Genomic DNA, 17228 nt, shown 5'->3' with positions numbered 1-17228 from the left:
TCTGCATAAGCCTATTAAAGTCAGCTCCATTGACTTTGACATCTGTTTACATCATCGGAGGATCTGACCCTAAATGTCTAGATAAACAGCTATCTAGCTCATCTCTTAAATCCTTTCATGTCCATCCTGAGCAATTCGTTAACAGCCTCTTAACTGAGTTGGAAATTCAAGTCTGGACCATCTAGGCTTGTGTAACACCTGCCCCGCACAGTGCCATTTGTCTCTTACGCCCTGTCACTGCTCTGTGTACAGAACTAAACACGCGCATGTTGTAACCTCGCTGTACCTTTCCACTGCTGCAAAGTCACGTTCTGGTCCTTAATCAAACCCAGAGAAGCAAAGGGTGCTCAATTTCTGGCTGACACTTTCTTCCCAATCCTCCTCTACTGGTCTCGGGGCTTTGCCCTAAGATATCCAAGTGGCACGAGACAGGGTTACGTGTGCTGCTGTGCGTTCTGATCCTGCTCCCACGGAAGATCAGTGGCAGAGGATTCAGGGCGCTAAATGCAAAAGGCTGAGGTAAGATCTCTTGCCTTCTCCAGAACTGTTTCATGCAGAGCCCTGCCATCCATAGGACAAAGTGGGGTGGCTGTCCCAAGCTCTTTGCTTTTGGGGGCCTGTGGCAGCTGCCCCAACCATCCCATGGATGGGACGGAGAGGATTGCCTGGGGCAGAGGGTAGGTGGCGTCAGCAGCACCATCCACTGGGGATCACCTCCCCGTGGCCTCTCTCCCCTCCCCGAACTCACCATGTGGCAGTGGGCCACGCCCTCCTGGCGTGCTGTGCCCCGCTTCTCTGGGGGGTGCCTGGGAGGCCTCCAGTCACCCATAGAGAAGCGAGGTTCAGTGGGCCAGTGGAGTGCCATGTGGTGAGGTCGGGGAGGGGAGGGAGGCCACGGGGAAGCAATCCTCTGTGGCGGCCGCTGCTGCCGCTGCCTGTCCCCTGCCCCAGGTGATCCGCAGCCAGGCTGGTCAGGGAGGAGGCCAGAGGTCAGGGTGAGGGTGGAGTGTGGGAAGGGGTGGGGCTTGTGGCACAGGAGGGGTTGCCTGGGACCCTGCATCTGAGGAACTGGGGGGTTGCCTTAGACCCCCACCCTTGTACGGCCCTGCTTTCATGGCATCTGAAATACTGATTCCATCACCTTTTCCTCTCCTGTCCACCTTCCCTGACACCAAAATGAAAGCTTCATCTACCACCTTCCATGTGAACTGTGTGAGTAAAGGCCACTTCCAGTCACACCCAAATAGCTGCAATGAAACTGGGAACAGATTCTGGACCAGAATCTTTACAACTTTATCTTCATTTACAAAGACATCTTTTAAAATGGTGCTACGTCTGAAAAGAAGCACTACCAGCCTGCTCCTCCGGATGGAGCTGACTTTGCCTGGCTAGTGACTTGGGCCAGTCAGGCCCACATTACAATGAATGGTTCTGAAAATTGTATTTCAGCTCATGAGTGGCCCCTCAAGTCTGCAATGATTTGTGCTTGGTTAAAATGATAGAAAAGGGAAAAGAGACACTGGATTCATGCTCTCATTTGTGCCAGCTTTATACCCACTTACGTCCACTGACTTGAATTTACATGTACAGGAAAATTCAGAATCAGGCCTGCAGATTCTTGTTACTTTTCCACTGATGGTTTCTACCCTCTTGGAGGTGAGCATCCTTTCCAGACGGTTGGAAATGGGGGCGGGAAGGGGACTGTCTTGGGTTTCCGTGGACTGTTATTAAAGTTTCGGGGAACCATGTGTGGGACAAAAATACCATATTTTTGATCATATCGTCGTAATTCATTTTCTGGCTGATAGAGGTTTGAGGAAAGGTAGGTTTTCATGATGTTTTGGCTCCATAGATGTAGAGAGAGGATCCCTAGGCATAAAACTCCCCCACTCCAAAAATCACCAGGACAGCCACTAGTGCAGGGACTGTGCAGGTCTGGGGATCGTGCACACACTTGTGGTGTCAGGTGCGAGGGCTAAAGACTGACTCTAGGAACAAAAATGATGATCTGCAATGCCCATAATCATGGGGTTATGGTTGTGTGCTGTCCTGCTACGTACATACCCACAAACATATGGGAATATACTTGTGCGCATGCAAACTGCTATGATCATGTCACTTAACTATGCTGCTGCTAGGCCTGGTAGAAAAACTTCTGTTGGCTGGTGGTGGTGGGAGGGGTGGGGGAAAAGGAAGGAGGCATGGGCGGCGGGTGTTGTAGTTGTGGGGAAGGCAATGCCTTCCCAAACTGCCTCACCTGGCACTGCCCGTGCTGTGTAGGAGGCCCCCAGAGTCCCTCCCGTAGCCTGCCCTTGTGGGTGGCAGAGGCTGGAGAAGGCAGTCTGGGGCTGACTGCAACCATGTCACCCACTGGCTCCCTAGAGCATCGGATCTGGCTGCAGCTACAGCCTCCCCCCACACCCCCTGGCCAGCTCTCCACCGCTGCTGCTGGTGGGGGTGAAAGGGAAGAGGGGCCTGCCTGTGGTTGCCAAGCACCCACTATCTTTACCCCATGGTGCGCCAGCCCTAGAGCACCCACCGAGTCAGCACCTATGGCTGGGAATCCATTCCTGTAAAGGGTTGGGGCGGGGGCGGGGGGGGGAGTGTTGGAGATCCTGGCTTGTCAAGCATTGGAGACCTGATCCAAAGTCCACTGACATCAGTGGGAGTCTTTTTTTTTTTTCATGGACTTTGTTGGGTCTTAGATCAGGCTGCTGGTGTAGCTCTTTTGTCACAGCCTATGGATGTTTTTGGTCCTAGACACTCTCCTCTCTACATAGGCAGTGGCGAGTGTGGGCGTCTGGCTTTGTTTCCAGTTACGTGACATTATTTATCATTCTCTCCTCTCTCCCCATGTTCCTCCCCCAAACGTCAAGATGATCTTTTTTTGAACATGTCTGAACCATGCATGTGTTGCCCGCCAGCTCCCTTTTCTGTCTGTAGAAATAAGATACTGGTTATGGTAACTTCTGTGTGCTGACAAGCTTCACCATTGCTTGGATACCAGAAAGGGCATAGACCAACACGGCAGTCCCCCATGGGAGCCTTTGAGCTGAGCCCTCCTAGTGCCGAGCAGATCAGTGAGACATCGCTTAATCAGGCTGCTTGTCAGCTTATGCCATCAGCTCCTACTGAGACTTTTTTTTCTTAACCACTTGCATAATCCTTCTTCATGTAGAATTAGGTTTTATATAACTTCCTTTCATACTAGACGTATCTCAAAGCATTCGGGCATGGTGAGGGGGTAGATACTGGTGCTGCAGTGCCTGCACATAGAGAGAGAATGGCTGTGCTTAGCAGAAGCTCTCCCATGTCCATAACTTCAAGATTCCCAGCAAACAGAGCTGGGAAGAACATACATAGTTCTCTGTGACTATGCATCTATCGAACAAGCCTACCTACTTATTTGAACTCTTCCAACTATCTGCTTCCCTGGCCTCACTGCATCAGCCCTGGCAGGAATGTTTCCTCCAATATGTTCTCTGTGAATTTGGGCAGTCCTGGTTTAAATCCATCATACAGTAGAACTTCCACCACATCCATTGCGAGAAAGCATTAGAGCTAATTCTAGTCAGGGGAATAATGGCGAAGGAATTGAAGCTAACCAAGTGCCATGGGAACCTTTTCCACCACAAATTCCATTTTTTAAAACAGGTGTCAGTAAAAAAAAAAAAAAGTCATGAGGGCAGGGGTGGGAGGAGGTCACCTGTACGTACTGTCAGAAGATGTTTTGTGCAGTTCAGACGATGAGATCCTGAATTGGAATAAATTGGCTTATACACTCATTGACTTCAAAACACCTATTCCCATTTACACCAATTGATGATCTGGCCCATTACGTACAATGGCAGAGCAAATCAGCTGAATGGGAAAAAGAGACCAGCATAGAACCACAGTAGGTAGGTGAGAATTGAGCAGATTTAATGGCTTATTGTCCCTTCTGTGTATTTGATTAATGGAAACCACTTTGCAAGACACCTACCACAGCTACCATCCTAGATCCTGGCATTTCCGATTCTCCTGCAAAGGGTTTCCTTGCCTGCAGGGTGACCTCTATTGATTTTATCAATGAGTTCTGTAAGGAAGATACACTCATACTGCAGGACAGCTGGAATGTTGGAAGCTTTTGACTTGATAGCTCTATCCACTTGGGCAACTAATAATAAATGAATCTTTACAAAGGCCATCTGTGCAACTGCAGTCTCCTGGAAGTCTCTCTAATTTGAACTGAATGCTGGAGGTTGGTACTCCGGGAAAAGCAACTTTGGCAAGGCAGGTGTGAGAGGAGAGGCCCAGCAACTTTCTCCTCTTTCCCAATGTCAAGCCCTGCCTGTATTCCTTGGGAGTCAGAGCTGTCATACACAATGGGTATCATTAGTGAGGATTGAGACAGAACTCTGAATCTAAGCTCTTGGAGAAGATCAGATCCAGATGTAAATGTCGTAGCTGGCTGCTCCAGTAATAAGCTCGACCAGATCATTGGATGCGGGGGGTACTTGGATCTGAATCCATGTTTTATTGCTTGGGGCATCTCTGTTTGCATACAGCTGGCCCTGGGAGGCCCTCTGTGTCTCTGATGTTGTCAGCAGTTTCACGATGCTTTTGCAAGTAGCTAATCCACGTTTGCTGCCTTAAGCCTTATCTGACACGTGTGTCAAGGGTGTGAAGTTTATATCCCCCCTTTGCCTTCTTGTTCCAAGTTAGCTGCCACACTCCTGTCGACCTAAATAAAGGTGCTTCCCATTCTGTCTGCTCTTTATCCCCTTCGCTTTTCTAGCTGACTGTGTGCGCAGAGCCTTGTGACGTCTCCTCCTCCACCGCACTGAGCATTCCAGGGGCCTTAGGCTCCCCTCCCCTGGCCTGCAAGCTACTGGCTGGCTGGAGATGCATGAAAATAATGGAGGATTTAAGGAACTAATTGTGACATTGAACAGCACAATGAGTACAGCAAAGGCTTGCTAGTTACCTGAGAGTAAATTCAATATGATCCTCTCTGTGCTGTTTCAGTTTTCATTCAATAGGCTATAGATTTTTGTACTCAAAATACATAACTGCATATAGGAGCAAATCTGGATGTTGTGGCGTCTGATGAAAGAGCAGTTATGGCTTTTGGCCCCTGAGAAGGTGCAGGAGATAATTTGTCTGAGATAAGTAAACTTCTCTGGATCTTTCTGATACAATCACCATCAGTGAAATAATTAACAATATTGACTAATAGGTTTGTATTTATTTTTTTTTTGGAGCATAAGCTTTCGTGGCCAAAGACCCACTTCATCAGATCCCTGTACATGTGGTCTTTGCCCATGAAAGCTTATGCTCCACAAAAATCTGTTCATCTATAAGATGCCACAGGACTTCCTGTTTTTGTGAATACGAACTAACATGGCTACCCTTCTGATAATTAACAACATTGGCATTTAAACTGTTGTCCTTTGTTTCTAGAGCTAACGCTTGGGCCGAATGGTGGCAATTCACACCTTCCACTACTATTGTTCTGGAACTTGGATGGGGAGCTGGTGCCTTGAACCCTATTTTTACACTGGGTTGAACCCACACCCAAGAATTGAATGTATCCCAGACCTTGAGAGAAACTCACGTCTAGGTCTGAACTTCACAGCTGGGCCTTTTTCTTGAAACAGACTCTAAGGAAGTTTGTCTCTACAGAAGCTACTGCATTGTGCAGTTCCTTCGTAGTCAGCAGGAAAATCCTGGCCCTTCAATAAAGTGAATCTAACTCACAGAGCATCTCTCATCCAATTGACTGTAACAGTACTTTGAAGCCAGCTGTTACCTTAGCATGGTTAAGGTCAGAACAGGTCAGTTCACTATTGCTGTCTGTTGTCTCTTCTCCATGGTGCAGATTCTCAAGTCCTTACCCAAGAAAAATCCCATGCAGGGAACTGACATCCAGACATACCTTTGGCAGGATGTGTCATTTGGTTCTCAAAACCTGCAGCTATACAGTGGTTTTGGCATATCTCCATTATTTCTCCAGGGACTCCTTCAATTTCTATCCGTCAGCTCCAGACTAGAATTCCTGCTGGCTCTGCAGCTGCTCCTGGCTGGAGGGAGGGCTGCACTCCGTAAAAGGGGAAAGTGCTGAAGTTAATAATGATAGTGCCAGTAGTTCAGTCCAGCAAGCTGAGAGAAATAAAGCTGTGGAGAGCAGTCCTCTCCCACAGCTCTGACTCAGCCTCTGCAGATGTCTGGTGGAGGAGCTTCCTGAAAGTCCAAGCAACAGAGATGTGAGATTCACTGAAGGCAGCAGTCCTGTCTGCGCACCTCTTTCTCCATAGGAGGTGCCAGGTGTTTGTTTCCCTCTCTGCCAAGGGACAGTTTGTGTCTTAATCTTTATTAAATCCAGACTCCCATCAGAGTCAACAGGCATTGGCCTGGGCACAAACTGGTAAAGGCCTTACATGCCTTGGCCCAGTCCTATGTCCTGTGTATTCTTGGCTCTGTGTAGATTTGTTTCGGGTAGTGAATTGAGCTCTTCTACCCGTTGGAAGCCAGCAGCTGTCACGTGGATATTGCCAGCTGCAAGTGCCCATTCCAGAAACTTCATTTTTCATGTATGTGGCCTAGAAACACAGCTTGATTTTGACAGTGGAGTTGAGCACACAGTGCTGAGACTTGTAAAAAGCATGTTGAAATTGACAAACAGAGAATTGATCTGGAAGTCGGGGCTGGAGAATAAATAAGGTATGTCAAGGAGGGTAGTTTATAGTCTCCTTTCTGGCCTGCAACAGCTCTTGATATGTTTCAGGGTAATCACTGGTGGTGGTAGGGAGGGAAGACTTTATTGCTGATAGGACACTTGTGAATACGGCATTGTGTCCCAATTCTGACTTTTCAAGCTTTTGTTGCATCAGTGGTGCATGGGAGTGTTGATAAAAACAGTAATGGTGCTGTTGCTACTACAAATGAGTGAAAACAAGTATGTGACTCCCGGAGTTTTGACTTACAGCGGCCTGAGATCTGGCAGCCTGAGTGAGTGCTTCTGTCTAACTTCAAAGCCATGACATGCTGTTGGTGAAATTATCTTGCCTTCCATTGACAATGAAGTGTGGGGTTAGGAATGCAATGTCCATGAGCTGCTTTTAGACAGACTTAGACTGTGATCAGATGTCCTGATATTAGGGGCTTTGTCTTATATGCACATTCCCCATCCCCGCCCCCATGAAAAAAAGGGTCCTGGTTTTTTCACACTGGCTATCTGTTCACCCTAGATAGACACAAGTGCCAATGTCAGATATCCTCAAGCCAAATCTCACACTGATATAAACCAACATGATTCTATTGATCTCAGTGGTGATATTCCTCATTTACACCAGCATGGGAGGCAAGCCCCCAATTTTCAGTGTCCAATTTTGTATTCTAATTCAGCTCAGTTTCAGAGAAAAACCCAGATTATGAAGTTGGGTCTGGATCTGGATCTAAACTCTCCCATCAGTCAGGGTAGGAGTGGATGTTCAGAGCAGGCATTTGGGTTCATCTCTGTTGTTTGCTACCATTAGAGCAAAGGAGACTTAACTATAAATAAATTCATTTTAAAGTAGTATCAGAGAGGTAGCCGTGTTAGTCTGCACTGCAACAGAATAAAGCAGCAGAAATGTAGCATTTCAAAGACTAACAAAATGATTTATTTGGTGATGAGCTTTCATGGGACAGGCCCACTTCATCAGATCAATCTCATTTCTAATAAAGACTGACATTTATAAGTACAGAGGACCAAAAAAAAAAATAGAATAAAAACTGACAAATCAAATAGGACTGAAGGAGGGGGCTGGGAGGAAGGGGGATCTTAATTGTCCTGCCAAGATAATTATGAGTGTCAAAGGAAGGGAAGCTGTCCTGGTAATGCGTGAGATAATTGATGTCTCTGTTCATACCACGTGTTAAAGTGTCAAATTTGAATATGAATTCCAATTCCAAATTGGATACAGACTAACTCGGCTACCCCTCTGATAATTGACAAATTTCTCACTGCAATCTGTTTTAGTTTAAAGTCTCTGTGCTCTAGGACACAAATTCTCAGGTCTTTAACAGAATGGCCCACTCCATTGAAGTGTTCACTGACTGCTTATGTGTATTGAGTTTCTTGATGTCTGCTCTGTGTCCATTTATTCTTTGGCAAAGGTTTTGCTCAGTCTGTCCAAGGTACATAGTAGCAGGGCATTGTTGGCACACAATGGCATACATAACGTTGCTGGAACTGCACGAGCAGACATATGGTGACACTATAGGGACAAATAAGAAACTGTAAATGGAGAAGGGAAAATTCCTATGGCATAGGAGTTGCATAGGCTGACAACTATGCCAGGGAGTCTCCCACGCATGGAAACCTGTTAAACTTTTAAGTGTTGTGCTGATCTGCCACAACTGTTCCATCATTGTAAAAAAAAAAAAAAATAATAAAAAAAATTCAGTATAACACTTGAAAGTTTAAGTTTCCATGGCCCCTGGAGTAGGGGACGTGTCAGGGGAAGAGGAAGCAGGTTGGGAGAGCAACATACCTGAGTGCTCTGGGGAGGTGGCTCTGATTTATAACCAGAGCTGTTCTGGCCTCTGCAGTAGCCTGGATTCTGGAGGGGGGCGGGGGGCACTTTTCTCTTTCCACTTCTGGGTTGTGTCACAGAACTGAATTCCTGATTTCCAGTCCTGCAGTCAGAGCCGTACCTCTCAAAGATGGGCCTCTGAGAGGAGTAGTGCCGTGCTGGGGCCTTCTGTTGGCTACAGCACAACTCTACTTGCGGGGAAAGGAAAGAATACAAAGGGGATGATGCTCCCCAGAGAGAAGGAAAGATCCAGCCTGCCTTTATAACCAATTTGCTGTGTGGTTCATTTAATCTCTGGTGGAGATGCTCCTTGACTTGTCACCTAGCAGGTGCGTGATGCACCTAAATGTTAATTTTCACAGCAGTTGTTTCTGTGATAGCGTTACTTGCCATCACCTATTTCTTTCCTCCAAAGGCTTTTACTCCTACTTACAGTTTAATGCAATTAAGTTGCAACTCCTGAGACCTTATGGTAGAATGTGCACGTATGGGCAGGGAGGCTTTGTGTGGGCTTAGCAGAGAGCTGCACAGAGTGAACCAGGGTGAAAATCCCTTTTTTATAATGATGGGAACAGCTGTGGCAGATCAGCACAACACTTGAAAATTTAACAGGTGCTAACAAAAGGCATTTGTCTAGTCAGTTACATAGGCTAATAAATACAATAGGCCTTAAAGAGAATGTCCATAGAAGAAAATTGATGGCAACCTGATCCCATCATGTACAGAATGTTGCATTCTGTTACTAGAAGAATGAGGTCGCATTTTCAGTGCAACAGGTGTCAGCACACTGTTTCAGTGGGTGTAACTGCATTGGGCCTGATTCCGATCTCTCACTGGATTAACACTTATTTATTTTCATTGACTTCCGTGGGTTACTCCTGATTTCACTGATGAAATTGAGTTGACAGATAAGACACGCTGAATGCAATGGAGAGTCTCCTGATTTACACTAGCATAGCTAAGATCAGAATCTGTGTTTTGTTTACTGTAATCTGCTTGTAGCAGATGGATGGAGGGGTGCATAGACAGTTGTGGTTTATCCAGTTGTACTATGGATTGCACTGGATTTCTAGGCTTCTTAATGATCTAGTATGCAAGTTTGGTCTTGTATTTTGTGTTGCAAGAAATGAATGTTGCTTTTTGTGGAGAGTCCATTAGTGCACAGAAGTTATAGACCTGCCAGTCTCGCTATGTTTGTCTCTCCTTCTTTTAAAGTGTTCTCTCTGTATGAAATTCTTGAGTTTGGTGCTCAGAGCTTTAATTTTTTTTCTTGCTCAAAAATGTGCCTTTTTCAATGTGCTGGATTTCATGTTTAAGCCTCTGATTCAGTGGTGTGACTCTGGGTTTATTGGCTCCAGGTCTTTTCCATGGTTAGGAAGTTACACAGCAGGAAAGCCTTTGTCACATGTAGAGTTGCTCTTACCAGAGAGTAAGGAGTTCATTTGGTCCCTTGTGGTGGAGGAAGGATATAGCTTAGTGTAAATTGACAAAGCTCTGTTAATGTCAATGGGACTGTGCTGACCAAGAGAGGATCTAGCGGATTGTTTTGGGGAGCTGGACAAAGCCATCAAAACAATTTAACCTTTGGGATTTTGACTTTAGACCTCTGGATCTAGATGATTCTGGAATCTTTTTTAGTGAATTTCAGGGATTCCAAAGCATAGTCATGCTGACAGCCTAAGAATAGGAAACAATGGTGGTGGTCTCACAAAGGGGGACTGGTCAAATGCCAACTATAGGAAACCACCTTGAGAAAAGGGGTTGGAGGACATGTAAGGAGCACTGGATATTCTTATTCATGCGGTTTTAGGAACTAGTAGCTCAATTTGAATTCATGCTGCTGTATATCAGGAGTAACTCCATTGATTTCAGGGGAGTTATATTGCCAGAGGTCTATAGTCAGTTCCAGGGAGATCAGAATCAGGACCCTGATCTTTTTTTATGCTGAGAAAGCATTTTTTGTTCTTCAGTTGCTAAGCAGCTGCCAGGCACTCTTGGTATGCAGAACTGGGGGGAGGAAGCCGGCGGGAATTTTCAGACTCACATCCTGTGCCATTTCAACTATATAATGCCTATTGTTGTGTTTGTGCTAAAGAATTTGGCAGGGCAGGGCAGGGCAGGGCAGGGGGAGAATGCTGAAGATCCTAGGATCAGAAATTGTGTTTGTAACATTTTCCTTGTTGGGCCACCCCTTGTTTTTTTGTACTGATTGAGATTTTGGCCTGGATCTTGAGCTGCAGTCAGGGCAGTGGGGGTGAGAGTACCTGGGGATAGTCTTAAACCATCTTTGTCCCTCTGGTTCCTGGGCTGATCTGTACTAGGACTATTCCTCTAATCTTCCTCTCCTCCCCAGTGTAACTTAGAAGACTTCTCTAGGGGCTGAGGGCTTCGCTCACTTCTTCCAGCTGCTCTAGGGCTGTTCCAGCCACCAGAGTTCAGTGGGGCGTAAGGATACTCCAACAACACTACATTTCCCATAGACACGTCCCCTCTCTCCACCACAGAGAAGGGTTAGAAGCCTTATGTGGTCGAAGATCCCACTGGCAGAGCAGCTTAAGGCAGCTGAGGAGCCAGATCCCAGCCTCTGCTCAAGCCCTTTTATGGTACTAGAGCAGCTGAGGATTCTGGGGTAACCAGCTGGCTATGGTAGGGAGGAGCACAGGGGTGTGACATGGATGTGGTGCATGCTTTTCTTCAGGGAGGGTCATGGCCTTGAGGGACGGGAGCTTAGGTCAGTGGAACTGGAAACAGTCTCTCTCTTCTGGGGACTTCTTGAGAGGTATTTGGAAGGGTTGGTCATCCCAGCAAAGTCAGGTGGAAAGATAGCTAATCTTGGTCATCTCTTTATGCCAGTGTCTGGACTGGATCCCTTCTTTAATATAGCTCTTCTTGTTTCATGCATTTAATGGGCTATCTGATGACAAAAACACTTACCTTTCAACTGACCACCAGTGCCAGGTAAGTTTATAAACTGGAAAAATAAAAAAAAAAAGGACCTGTGGAGTGGGAACTTTCATGGTATCTGAGGGCTCTGGAAATGGGAAAACCCACATATCAAAACTATGAGCAGCAGCCAGCTCTAAGCTGGAATCAGAGGAATGTTCTTTGGAGTGCAATACTGAGACACTCTGCATTGGCATTAGAGGGAGGAGGGAATGCTGACGAGTGCTGGTTTTCCTGCATCCTGATCTTTGCCTTTTTTACTGGCATGGTCAGGGCCCTTGGAGTCAGGCCCCTGCCTGGCTCTGTTGTTGACTTGGTGCATGACCTGGAGCTAAGTGACACAAACGTCCTGTGTCTCATCCACCCGGTAGTAAAATGTGTATTGTAACCCCTCCCTTTCAGGAGCACAGTGGGAGAAAATGATCATTTTGTAATAGAGTCTGAGCCCCTGGGGTAGAAGAGGCCAGGGGACAGTTCTTAGAATGGTAACAATATTTGCCTTACAAGCTTGTTCAAAGCTGCCTTGACACAATCCACATCAGATACTTAACCAATGGGCAGCCTTCCGTGGAACGATTCCCAATCAGCTTTAAAACCCACTTCTCAGGAAACTATTTTCATCATGTGGTGCTTGGGATTTACTGCAATGGCCGATACGGCTCGCTGGGCATGAGCAGACGATCAGATCTGATGGACAAACCTTTGACCTATCGAACTCTGACTGATCTTGTCTTTGAATTTGAAGATTCTTACAAAAAGTACTTGCATTCAGTCAAAAAAGTAAAAATTGGATTATATGTCCCGCATGAGCCACACAGCTTTCAGCCAATTGAGTGGAAGCAGCTGGTCCTCAATGTAGCAAAGATGATGCGGACAGACATAAGGAAGGAGCTGGAGAAGTATGCCAGGGATATGAGAATGAAGGTAGGTAGGTGTGTATGTGTGACGTGAGTTCTATAGTTCCATGGGAGGTGGGATCTGGTCTTGTTTATACAGGAGTAAATTGGGAATAATTCTGTTGATGTCAATGGAGATAAAACAAGTGTGAGTAGAATCGGACCACGTGTATTGGTGTGTCCTTCTCCTCTGTCCCTAACTGACTTGCTCCTGAACTGTGTGGCATGTGTTTTCAAGTCCTGTTCTGTAACATTTTATTTGTAGGCTCTCCTCCTCCTCACCTGACTTCTGTGGCCTGGCACTTCTCCTAGTTATAAGGGGTGATTATCCAGTCTGCTGCTAGCAAATAGCCTGCTGGGTCTAGAGCATGGAAGAAAACCACTGAGCAGAGTTAGTGAATCTCTGGTGTGGGGTACAGGATCCCATGCTCCAGTTGTTGGCCTGGACCCTCTGCTGCACCAGCTTCCTGCTTGGGACAGCAAAGAGGTGGTCCTGTGCTGTCAGGGAACCAGTTGTGGCTACCCAATTCACTGCCCAGATCTGTTGCATGTTACAGCAGCTCCAAGGCCAGCTGAGCACAACCGAAGATGCAGCCTACTCTGGCTATGACCCCTGCTCAGCAGTGGGGTTGTGGAGACATGTAAGGAGGTTCAGGGGTCCCCAAGCTCTGCACCCCATTTGCAGCTAGGAGTGACTCAGGTGGAACAAGGGGTTTATTAGTTGACAGGGACACAGTGTAGTACAGAGGTATAAGTACAGCAGCCAGAAACAGTCAGCCCAATCTATCTTGGGGAGAGGAGGCCCAAGGGGAACCCCTAAACCAGGGCCTTGGTTACCCCTGTTGTCCCTCTCCTCCAGCCCAAGCTAACTGCCTTCCCACTCCCCCGGCTTCTCATTCAAAAACCGCTGGGCTGAGGTGTCATCTCATTGCCTAAGTTACTAATGGCCCAGGCCCCAGCTAGGCTGAGGTGTCACCTGGTTGCCTAGGTTATAAAAGACACATTACCCTCCACAGGAGGTAAGGGTAGGAACCAGCTATGCCAGCTCTTCACCCACTGAGGTTATATCCCACAGTCTTTGTGCTGCCAGTCGTAACTGCCTTCCCGCCTGTTCTCACCTGCTGAGGGAGTGAGCACTGCTGTGTGTTGGGAGGTGGAGAATTTCATTGTGGAATGGACATGGTGAGGGCTCTGTGGTAGGCAGTTCTGTTATTTCCTCTGAGCTGCTGGGTTAAGGCATCACCTCAGGCGCCTAGCTAGACCAACTGAGTTGGCACAGAAAAGTCTGCCAACGGGTACACTGTCTTCTGCATCCAACTCGACATGAAATTATATCTGTGGAGAAGTTGCACGAAAAGTCCTATATCTGTTTCCAGGGTCTCAAGAACATGTGCTGTCCCATGAGAACTATTTCGAGGACTGGAACTGGCTCACCGGCTCACTTCATTGCATGTGGCTTGGAGGTTCCGCTAGAGTCCTACCTTTCACTGATTGCAGCAGGATAGGTGCTCTGGTGTGGCATCAGTGCCAGCGTCATTTTTCTTTGTTATTGCTTCATCCCTTAGACTGCTGGCACTTCCCAGCTGGCGAGTCAGATTGAAAAGCTTGGAGGACACTCGCAGACAGAGGTCTGTGGTTGCCAAAGAGTTGAGACGATGACTCCTTTTCTGGTTGGAGTTCCTGAGTATGCTGGGGGCGTTCCAGTGGCAGCATAGTAGGATTTGTTATCTTTCCAGCCATCTGTCAGCAATTAGGGTAAGGCAGGTGCACTCATGAAGTGCTTCCCTTTCCCGAGAGGTACATGGCATCTTTTCAGACACTTCTCATTCCCTTCCGCTTGTCTGGGCAGAGAATGCTTCTTACAGGTGACCTGGTATTACACAGCCTGCTTGTACCATTTCAGTTAGTGCCCAGGCACCAGATAGCACAGTAGAAAATGGGTGGTAAACCTGCCTAAACGAAGACTTCCTAACACTGCTGCTCCAGCCCCCTCTCTGGACGTTGCCAAGCTACACGAGTGGTGGATGGGATGTGGGTCTGAAGTGGCTGTCCTCCTCTTGGCTTCTGTCCTCCAGCACTTTCCTCACCCAGATTACTCACCTCAGGTTGCTGCCAGGGAGTAGTGCAGACCAGAGTTGTTAGGAATCCAAGAAGGCAGTGAAAGGAGAGGCCCCATCTTCCTGAGCGTAGGTCTGATAGCTTCTGGCTTGTCTGACCCTGCAGACAATGGAACCGGGAGTCCTGCTTTGGAGTTACCCTGGGGTGAGTTTGGCTTGTTAGTTTCTGAGATTGTCTGGCTATTTTGAATCCTATAGCTTGACTACTTTTCCCATGTCTACACAAAAGAGTTTAGTTGACAAAACTCAGGGAGCGTCTGCACACCCAAGGTGTTACAGAGTCTGGACAAAACAGAGCACTTTCCACGACAGTGTTAGTGCTTTCCATCTTGAGGAATAACGCTCCTGTTGACAGAGTTCTGTCAAAAAAATAGTCATGTAGACACTTCAAGACCCTTTTGTCGACAGACAGAGCTTCCAGTTCCCCAGGCAGCCCTGTTTGCAGAGCTTCCAGTCAGCCCTTCTGTTGAGACAGGTCCAGGCAGTCTGGCTGCTCTCTGTTGACAGAGTGGATTGCTCTTTTGATCTGCTTCTATGTGTGGACACAATGTTGACTGAACTTTTCTCAGCAGATCTCTTCCGACAGTGACCTCTGTCGACAGATTGCCGTAGTGTAGGTGTAGCCTTGTGTTATTTGTCAAAACCTCTGGGAGTTGGCAGTGCAGGCTCACATGAACCCCCATGCAGTCTGTCCCACAGCCACACTGCAAAGTTCTGCTTTGCAGACCAGCCCTGTTGTAGCTGATGGGCCTCTTAGGGCTGTTCTTGGTTTTCCAAAGCCTCTTAGCCTTTGGCAGGTTATTTGCATTTGGCCTTTTAAACTTCAGGGGGTGTTGTCAGCTATTGCACATTGAACTTGTAACAGATCATCAAAGGCCAGAAACGACTTTACTTCCAGCAGACGTCCCTTTGGAACCAGTGCTGATTGCATAGTGGAGTCAGTGGGGCTCCTTGCATAAGTGGGGTCAACAGGATTCATCCCCTAAATGCAATGCCTTCAATGTGCCTTCAGGACAGAAGGGTACAGAGGGGGAGAGGGCAGGAAGAGGCTACAAGAATTGGAGCAAGACCCATGTGAATGTACAGTTTGATATGTGTGGCTCTCCCTCCAGGCATGTCCTTCTCCTAAAATAAGCCCTTACATAGTGTTTTTCATTTGTAGCTCTGTGTTTTACAAAGGAGGGAGGTCTCACCTGCCCCATTGTACAGAGTTCACTGTTGTTCATCCCCACTCGTTTATGACGCTCCTTTATGAAACAAAGGGAAAACAATTGTAGCAATGAAGTGAAGGCTACATGTGTGGATTTTTTTAACTTGTGTGAATGTAGCAAGAGGCTAACTGCCATGTATAGTACAGGTTGAACCTCTCTAGTCTGGTACCCTCAGGACCTGACTGGGGCCAAACGAGAAAATTTGCTGGACCACGGGAGATCAATATTGTTTAACTGCATTACCAGCATTTCCACTGCTTACTGGGCTCTTAGAAGACATTTAGGGGTAAATCACAGCTAAATAACAGCACAGAACACTCTGAGCCAGGACAGTGGGTGTAAAGAAGCTTTATGGGACCACAGGAAACTTGGCCACCCTATAAATGCTAACTAAAACCATGCTGGATTCTGGACGTTATTGGATGAGAGAGTGCCAGATTAGAGAGGTTCAGCATGCATTTGCAGGTGTCTCAAAACCTCCTATATACACCTTTGCCCATGGATCCCCCAGACCAACCTGGAGCACTCTGCTCTTTCATACTCTGGTGGCTTATTATGCTGTGCACAAATAAGAGCTGAAAAACACTAGGTAAGCGATATGTTGTTAATGGTGGGTTTTCTTAGACAGCTGAGACCATGGTAGTTGTGGCCCCACGGTTTTTCCTCTCCTTACAGACAGGACATGGTTTCTAGTGCACACTAGCAGGTTTTTAGCCTACTTCCTGTGAGGGTGGGGAAAAGATTTATCTTGAGCAGCTCCAACTAACATGCTAAACAGAGGACTGTAGAGAGGATTCTCTGCTGGCAAACGCCATTGGCAATCGGTCATTTGCCTAGTGTCCATCAGACTGAAATGCAGGAAGAAACACCAGATTGGTTTCCATGAAGGACCAAAGAAGTAGGGAGCCATATTCTTCTGTATTCCACAGATGTAAGTCTGGACAAACACACTGACTGCTCTCAAAACAAAAAAGCAGTCCAGTAGCACTTTAAAGACGAACAAAATATTCAATTCAATGAGCTTCCGTGGGACAGACCCACTTCTTCAGATCATAGTCATACTAGAACAGACTCAATATTTAAGGCACAGAGAATCAAAAATAGTAATCAAGGTTGACAAATTAGAAAAATTATTATGAAGGTGAGCAAATCAGAGAGCGAAGTGAGGCGGAGTGGGGGAGTCAAGAATTAGATAAAGCGAAGTATGTAAAAGAGCGCCTGTAATGAGCTAGAAAATTGCCATCCTGGTTCAAACCACGTGTTAATGTGTCAAATTTGAATATAAGAGAGTTCAGCAGCCTCTCTTTCCAAACAAGAGTTCCTTTTCAGTAAAAAAAACAGAGTTTCAGGTCATTAACAGAATGGCCCACTCCATTAAAGTGACAGGTTTGTGAATCAGGAGTGTTTTTACTGCAACACATTATTAAAGACCTACAACCTATCCTTAATCAGCATGCCACACTCCAGAAGGCCCTAGGTGACAGGCCTTTTCTCTCCTACAGA

At 46.8% G+C, this 17228-nt stretch overlaps 1 protein-coding gene across 1 annotated transcript in view; it reads left to right on the top strand.

Annotated features, from left to right (window-relative positions):
* The window catches only part of VASH2 (vasohibin 2), a 66724-nt gene that overhangs the window by 33479 nt on the left and 16017 nt on the right, over positions 1-17228 (top strand). The window contains exon 5 of the mRNA XM_074988614.1: positions 12044-12425. Coding sequence (XP_074844715.1) covers positions 12044-12425 — 382 coding nt within the window. The remainder of the gene's footprint in view (positions 1-12043; positions 12426-17228) is intronic.

This window comes from Carettochelys insculpta, chromosome 3 (genome assembly GCF_033958435.1).
Source record: "Carettochelys insculpta isolate YL-2023 chromosome 3, ASM3395843v1, whole genome shotgun sequence".
In the NCBI taxonomy this organism is placed as follows: Eukaryota; Metazoa; Chordata; order Testudines; family Carettochelyidae; genus Carettochelys; species Carettochelys insculpta.
Note: the sequence above shows the minus strand (reverse complement) of the source record. Positions and strands in the feature narration are given on the sequence as shown.